This window comes from Nanorana parkeri, unplaced genomic scaffold (genome assembly GCF_000935625.1).
Source record: "Nanorana parkeri isolate BGI_ZX_2015 unplaced genomic scaffold, ASM93562v1 scaffold1091, whole genome shotgun sequence".
In the NCBI taxonomy this organism is placed as follows: Eukaryota; Metazoa; Chordata; class Amphibia; order Anura; family Dicroglossidae; genus Nanorana; species Nanorana parkeri.
This window is the reverse complement of record NW_017307359.1, coordinates 64,330-72,166: the sequence shown is the minus strand read 5'-3', so window position 1 is coordinate 72,166 and position 7,837 is coordinate 64,330. Positions and strand designations below refer to the sequence as shown.

The 7,837-nt window shown below is 47.1% G+C and overlaps 1 protein-coding gene across 1 annotated transcript in view; it reads left to right on the top strand.

The window, feature by feature from the left end:
* LOC108796314 (F-box only protein 6-like) overlaps positions 1 to 7,837 on the top strand; it is a 14,184-nt gene that overhangs the window by 1,442 nt on the left and 4,905 nt on the right. The window contains exons 2-4 of the mRNA XM_018567772.1: positions 3,371 to 3,408; positions 4,418 to 4,455; positions 5,897 to 6,086. Of these exons, the coding sequence (XP_018423274.1) occupies positions 3,371 to 3,408; positions 4,418 to 4,455; positions 5,897 to 6,086 (266 nt within the window). The remainder of the gene's footprint in view (positions 1 to 3,370; positions 3,409 to 4,417; positions 4,456 to 5,896; positions 6,087 to 7,837) is intronic.

Below are 7,837 nucleotides of genomic sequence, written 5' to 3'. Positions count from 1 at the left end.
TTAAAGGAGAACTATGAGGCGAGTGCTTTTCACTCACCTCATAGTTCTAGCCGACCTGTGACAATGAGACTGTCACAGGTCGGCTCAGTAGATCGGGAAGTGAGCGAACACATACCGGCGTTCGCTTACCTCTCGATCCTGTCACGGCTCTCTGCCGTGACAGGGGAGGGGCTGGATTCCCCGCTCCGATCCGCCAGCGCTGACTGGCGGATCGGACGGGGGAGGGGGCGGGTACAGCAGGCTCTGCCTCTAGATAGGCAGAGCCAGCTGTCACTCACACATCTGGGCGGATCCCAGCATAATTGTCGGTATCCGCTTCAGCTGCGGCGTCTCAGTATATATTGAGCTACAGCTCGCGGTGTACTGAGCTTAGGGTGACGGGAGACGCTAGTTTGTGTCCTCCCGTTACCCTAATTAGAACTATGGGGAAAAGCCTTAACCCCATAGTTCTCCTTTAAGAAAAGGACCTCCAAGGTGGTGTTTTCTGAAATACTTCCTATACCCCGAGCCACACCAGAGCGGCGCCGAGAACTTAGGGAGCTGAACAAGTGGCTGCGAAGCTGGTGTAGACAGGAGGGGTTTGGGATTTTGGAGAACTGGGCAGACTTCTCGATCGGCAACCGGCTCTACAGCAGAGACATACTGCACCTAAATGTGGAGGGTGCAGCTCTGCTGGGGGGAAAAAATGGCAAAAGGTTGGAGGAGCTGGGGGGATCGAAAAGGACTGAGACAGGTAATATCCTAAAAACAATGAGGAGTGAGGTGATCACAACAGAAATGAGGGAAAACAAATACACATAATATGGAAGCCTGCAGTAATAGACAGATTATAGGTGATAGAAATAAAGTTAACACAAGTGAAAACTTGAAATGCATGTTCAACAATGCTGGAAGCCTGGCCAGCAAACTGGAGGAGCTGGAACTCTTACAACTCCGGGAGGAATATGATCTAGTGGGAATAACAGAGACCTGGCTGGATGGATCACATGACTGGGCAGCAAATATAGATGGATATTCTATTCTTAGAAGGGATAGTGAAGGAAGAAGGGGGGGGGGATATGCCTGTATGTCAAGGATGACCTGACAGCGAATGTAAGAGATGCTTCTTCCTCTGTCTTCTAGATCAGTGGTTCTCAACTTGTGTAACCTCGGGACCCACAGGGCCGGCCTTAGGGGTGTGCGAGCCGTGCGGCCGCACAGGGCGCCATGGCAACAAGGGCGCCGTGCGGCCGTCACAGCTCGTCCTGTGGGCGGCTTCTCTCCCCCTCTTTTTTATTTTTACTTTTCTAGATGCACTTACTTGAAAAAAGGGGTCAGCATGACGACCTGACACTTTATTTTTATAGACTCTATTGTATTTTGACATTTATTGTTTACCTTCTGTTGTTTTATTTGATAAGAATACTTCTATTGTGCCTACAAGTTTAATACCTTTGAATAAAAGTTTTATTTTTATCACACTTTTTAATATGTTTCTTTGCGGCTTAACAAAATAGGAGTCTTTAAATGGTGCATATATTGGGGGAAATGTGTGTGGTTACGGGGGCGTGGCCACTAAAGGGTGTGGCCACTGAGGGGCGCTGTAAAGCTTTCTCGCACAGGGCGCCTAAAGGCCTAAGGCCGGCCCTGGGGACCCACATTTGAACTTGGTCATTAAGTCGTGACACGAGTCGCACCAGCATGCGTTCCAGTATGGGCGATCGAACTGTGGGCGGGGGGTGAGTTTGGGGGTGCCATTCAAATGAATGGCAACACGATGCACCAGAACGCGCGGTAGGTGCGATTACATGGTACAGTGCGTTATTTGCACAGGACTGTACGATTGAGGCACTGTACTAGTGTAACCGGGCCCTCAAAAACACACAACACACACACAGACACAATCTCACACACACCTAGGAACCACCCAGTCTCCCAACCTCATAAGAACTGGAGTGGATCCTCAGCCTGGGTTCCAGTGTGGGCTGATGTGCTGTGACGGAGCTCCATCCATACGTGCATTGCTTGTACAGCCCCCTTGCGTGTCCTGTAGAGGTGTCAGGAGCAAGAATGTAAATAAAAGTAATTCACCAGCACACACTTGAAGGGTTTTTAAAGTATTGTCGCTCGTCACTGTTGCTCTGATGAAGGATCCCTGAGCGGACCCGAAACGTTAGCACCGTATGACAGTATGTGACATTGGGTATTGAAAAAACATATCAATACTTTAAAAACCCTTCAAGTGTGTGCCGGTGATTTACTTTTATTTACTATTAGTGTTTTGCACGGCGCCATCCGTGTGGTCACCAGGGCACCACATATACCCAGTGGAGTAACAATCGCCATAGCGACCCAGGCGGCCGCTGTGGGGCCCGGTCAGGACATCCCCTGATGCTGTGCGGGCTGCCTGGGTCACTATGGCATCTCATGCTGCTGGCTGTGAAGAGGAACGCGCCGCTGTTCAGATCATTGTCAGTGACAGCCAACAGCGGCGGAGGAGGAGGCTGGACCCTGCAGTGGAGGAGGAGACGGGGACCGGGAACAGAGGAGGAGGCGGGGCCTGGCGTCAGAGGCGGCGGCGCCCACCAGAGTCCATGGAGGAGGCGGATCGGGGCTGACAGGTAAGGGGTGTAAAGCCCACCTGAGACCCTGCAGAGCCCACCATAGAGATTCTATGGTGGGCTCTGCAGGGTCGCTCTCAGGTGGGCTCTGCAAGGGGGGTAACTAGAAATCACAGGGCCCCATACACAATTTCTAGTTACGCCCCTGCATATGCCTTGTGGTTTTGAGACCGTGGCAGTGCGAATGGGATTTGGACTTTGTTAGCAGCCAGAATGTGACGTCACCCCGGTGCAGGCACCTCAACAGGACACGCGAGGGAGCTGTACAAGCACTGCACGTATGGATGGAGCTCCCTCGCGGCCATACAACAATGTCACTTCTATAGTTCTGTATACTATGTGCAATTCTAATGATATGTTTTGTTTCTTTACATATGTGAAGGAAAGATCCAGCTCACCTGCTCAGACAGTAACTGCAGACATGTGTTCACTAAACAGGTGAGACCGCAACCGACCACACAGGAAGCAGATATGGAGAGACTTGCTGTGGGGACAATATACAATTTTGTTTTTATTTTCATATTATTTCCTATATGTTGAGAAAACAAGAAATAATAAAATACACAAAACAAGAGAACTAAAAAGCAGAAAAAGTGCTCTGTGGCTTTAACAAATTCAAGTTGCAATTCAGATTTTTTTTTTTTACACACACGCAGCCCCGAACGCGTGGCACACTAGTGCCTGTGTTCCGGTCCAGTTCGATCTGCAAAAATCGTACTAATAATTTCGTACTAATTTCGTACTACTAATACTAATGTTCTTCTCTCTAGCCTGAAGAGGAACCTGATCAAAAATCCATGTGGTCTGGGTGAGCAATTTATTATTATTATCATTATTTTCACTATGGCATCTCATGCTGCTGGCTGTGAAGAGGAACGCGCCGCTGTTCAGATCATTGTCAGTGACAGCCAACAGCGGCGGAGGAGGAGGCTGGACCCTGCAGTGGAGGAGGAGACGGGGACCGGGAACAGAGGAGGAGGCGGGGCCTGGCGTCAGAGGCGGCGGCGCCCACCAGAGTCCATGGAGGAGGCGGATCGGGGCTGACAGGTAAGGGGTGTAAAGCCCACCTGAGACCCTGCAGAGCCCACCATAGAGATTCTATGGTGGGCTCTGCAGGGTCGCTCTCAGGTGGGCTCTGCAAGGGGGGTAACTAGAAATCACAGGGCCCCATACACAATTTCTAGTTACGCCCCTGCATATGCCTTGTGGTTTTGAGACCGTGGCAGTGCGAATGGGATTTGGACTTTGTTAGCAGCCAGAATGTGACGTCACCCCGGTGCAGGCACCTCAACAGGACACGCGAGGGAGCTGTACAAGCACTGCACGTATGGATGGAGCTCCCTCGCGGCCATACAACAATGTCACTTCTATAGTTCTGTATACTATGTGCAATTCTAATGATATGTTTTGTTTCTTTACATATGTGAAGGAAAGATCCAGCTCACCTGCTCAGACAGTAACTGCAGACATGTGTTCACTAAACAGGTGAGACCGCAACCGACCACACAGGAAGCAGATATGGAGAGACTTGCTGTGGGGACAATATACAATTTTGTTTTTATTTTCATATTATTTCCTATATGTTGAGAAAACAAGAAATAATAAAATACACAAAACAAGAGAACTAAAAAGCAGAAAAAGTGCTCTGTGGCTTTAACAAATTCAAGTTGCAATTCAGATTTTTTTTTTTTACACACACGCAGCCCCGAACGCGTGGCACACTAGTGCCTGTGTTCCGGTCCAGTTCGATCTGCAAAAATCGTACTAATAATTTCGTACTAATTTCGTACTACTAATACTAATGTTCTTCTCTCTAGCCTGAAGAGGAACCTGATCAAAAATCCATGTGGTCTGGGTGAGCAATTTATTATTATTATCATTATTATTATTATACATATGGGTAATATGGGATTTTTCATTGAAAAAAAACCTCACCTGATGAAGCTCTAATGAAAAACGCGTTGGCAGAAAAGAAACTACAAGCTCTTGGATACAATAGGCATTGGATAACGGTTGTACAGTGGTGTTAATATATGCTACTTGATTTTTTTGAATATGACACAAAAACAAGAGCTGTAACAAAAATATGGAGATATGCTAACGATGTACAGTGTTCAGGAAGATGTGTAACAATGTCAGATGTTTAATAAGAAATGTTTGTTTAAATAAATTATAATTTCAACAGTAATACACACTGAGTGGCCGGATTATTATATACACCGAGTGGCCAGATTATTATATACACTGAGTGGCCGGATTATTATATACACTGAGTGGCCGGATTATTATGACCACCTGACGTTTGTAGGCAAATGAGCTATAATTTGGCACTGAAGTTGCTAGAGGGCCAGACCATTATAAATAGGGAAGCGGGTTGGTTACCACGACAGTAGAAGTGATTTGTTTCTGAAGATACGGGGAAACAACGCGATTTAACAGCCTTTGAACGCGGGATGATTGTTGGCGCTCGGAGCCATGGAGCGAGTATCAGCAAAACAGCAGAATTCGTTACATGTTCAGGAGCGGCTCATTGTTAAAGTGTTTAAAGACCGGACTGTCAGCCGAAAATCTGGGTCTGAACGTGCGAATTGTGGCCGTCAGCGACTAGTCAATGTTAGGGCAGAACGGGGGAGGGGCAAGACTGGTACAAGACAACAGAAGGGCAACAGCGCCGTGTCAGATTCCTCGCATCACCTTTCATCATCTCGTGGAGTCACGAGGCGGCCCAACCAAGTACTGATGGGGGGTCATAATAATCTGGCCACTCAGTGTACAGTTGTACAGATGCCTCACTGAAACCCCATCGGTGTAGATATCGGTGTTATCTAATAGTCGTCACTGTATGATGATTAAAAACAACATACTTACTATGCTCATCCCGACCCATAATCTGTTGGAACGCTGCTGCAGAATTGTCTCTTACCAGTGATAAGATGCTGGAACATGGAGACAACCACTTCCATCATAACCATGCAATACACAAGAGGGAACACTACATTGACTCAACCATACTACTGACACCTAGTGGCAGAATAACAGAATGACAGTCTAGTATATGAGAATGGTTGTTGCATACACGGAAGGCTAACAGTTCTACTATGTCATCTTTTCTATATTTCTTTATGCAGAATCCCCTTTAAGTGGTGGAGGGACCAGGAATTTAATTTCATATTAATGACACAGATAAATATAATTAACGCTTGTGTCTACAATGAATATTTATATGATAACATTTCTCCCGGTACCGCAAGCCTTGGAAGAAACATGTTGTTTCTAATAATTGCCGCGTGTTCCAGTATCTAACGTTCATCCTTATCATCATCCCATTTTATTCTATGTCGTCGTCTCCCTCGCTGTAGAGGAATTGAATCACTGGACAATCGATGAAAGTGGTGGTGATGGTTGGAGGGTCGAAGACTTGCCCAGGGAAGGAGAATGGAGTTTTCCAAATCCGTCTGTCCCCAAATTCTTTATGACTTCTTTTGAGTAAGACCCTCTTCCCTATTCATAATGTTATTACACAATAAGATTTCTTTTTATATATAGACAGACACGGAGAGACTAAGCGGAGGGGCTACATGACTGGGGGGAGGAATAGTCCCGGGAGAAAGGGTTAAAAAATAAATGGGAATAGCTGCTCTTACCTGATTGGACGTAGGAGTCAGGTGTCCGGGAGGAGCCACATGGGAAGGATCTGGAGGGGCTGAGGGACGTCCTCTTTCTGGAAATCGATGTAGGAAGCAGGTTGTCCCACCCTCCCTCCCTGAATTTTTGTGGTGTTGTCCTCGAGCTGGTTGGGGTGTGGCTGGGGACATGAGTGGAGTGTTAGGAGAGGCCTTTTTGGGCTGTTGGGCACCCAAAGACCCCTTCTCAGGTCAACAATCATTTACAGTATTATTTTTGTATATTATTTGGTTTATTACTTTTGGTTATTGTTAAAGTTGTTTGTTTAATAAAAGGGCTGCTGTGGCCGTTAAAATCCATGTCGCGCAGTCCGAGTGTTTATTGGGGTTTTAACGGAGGGACAAAAAATTGACGAATCCATCAGTCATGTTTTATGGAGAATGGATTTTCTGGGTGTGTAATGGTTTAAATCTATGTCTGGACAACGTTAAAAATTAGACATATTCAGTATATCTCTGCGACCTCTGCTCATAACTTCCTGCAGTGAGCTGACAACATTGCCTCTGCTACAGGGAAATCACAAGCAGTGATGTCAGCCTCTGCCCTACTGGACCATAGAACGACCCCATTCTTTTGTTAGAGACGAGCAAAAGGGGATGGTGGTCTGTAGTCCAGCAGGCAGGGCCGGTGATAGACTATTTTGACCTCTAGGCAAGACCACCTACTTTCACCCCCAATCCCCCAACGGCGCGGCCCCATTCTCCTGCCGGCTACCTTCCGCAGGCGACAGGTGGATGTGAGCAGCCAGACTGCTATTGGCTGTTTTAATTGGAAATAGCTCATAGCAGACTGGCTATTGAAACCCCACCCACTGAGCAGAGGAGCGGACCTGAGAGAGAAAGTTGTCTCTAAGTTCCGCTCTTCTGCTTAGTGGGAGGGTGCAATAGCCAGCCTGCTATTGGCTTTTCCAATTTGAAATAGACGGTTGGCACCGAGGGGGGTGAGTGGTCGAGGCTGCGCCCTAGGCGGCTGTCTAGTTTGCCTAGTGGCAGCACCGGCCCTGCCAGCAGGGGGGAACAGTCAGGACTGATTTCAGCTCAGCAGAAGCAGGCGTGTTTTTAACCCAGCCAGGAAATGAGGAGCGCACTATCACATAAACAGGTATTTTTCTGCACTTGCAGAGTTTATAAAGGGATAACATTTGGGAAATGCAGGAGTATTGCAAAATATAAAACAGTATTTAAAGGCACACTCCAGTCGAACATTTCATGTGACTCAGAGAAGGGACTCCGGTGTTCATACTTTACAGCATGGCTGCTTTATCTTCTGCATTGTTAGATATCGGTATTGAATATGAATGGCCCCGAATCTCAGGGGTGTCCTGAGTCCTGTACGGAGGCACCATGTAGCTATGCCAATCAAGTGAACTGACTTGCTGGATAGTTTCAGCGGTTTCTTTCTTGACTTTATTTTCTCCCTGGAGTCAGAGGGAAGGAATAAGACAAACACAAACTTATTTACAGTCTCCTCTGTGTACACTACTGACAGTCTCGTGTTTCAGGCGCTGGGATGGAAGGTGGGGAATGTTTAGGTAAATAGATGTGCATGAGCAG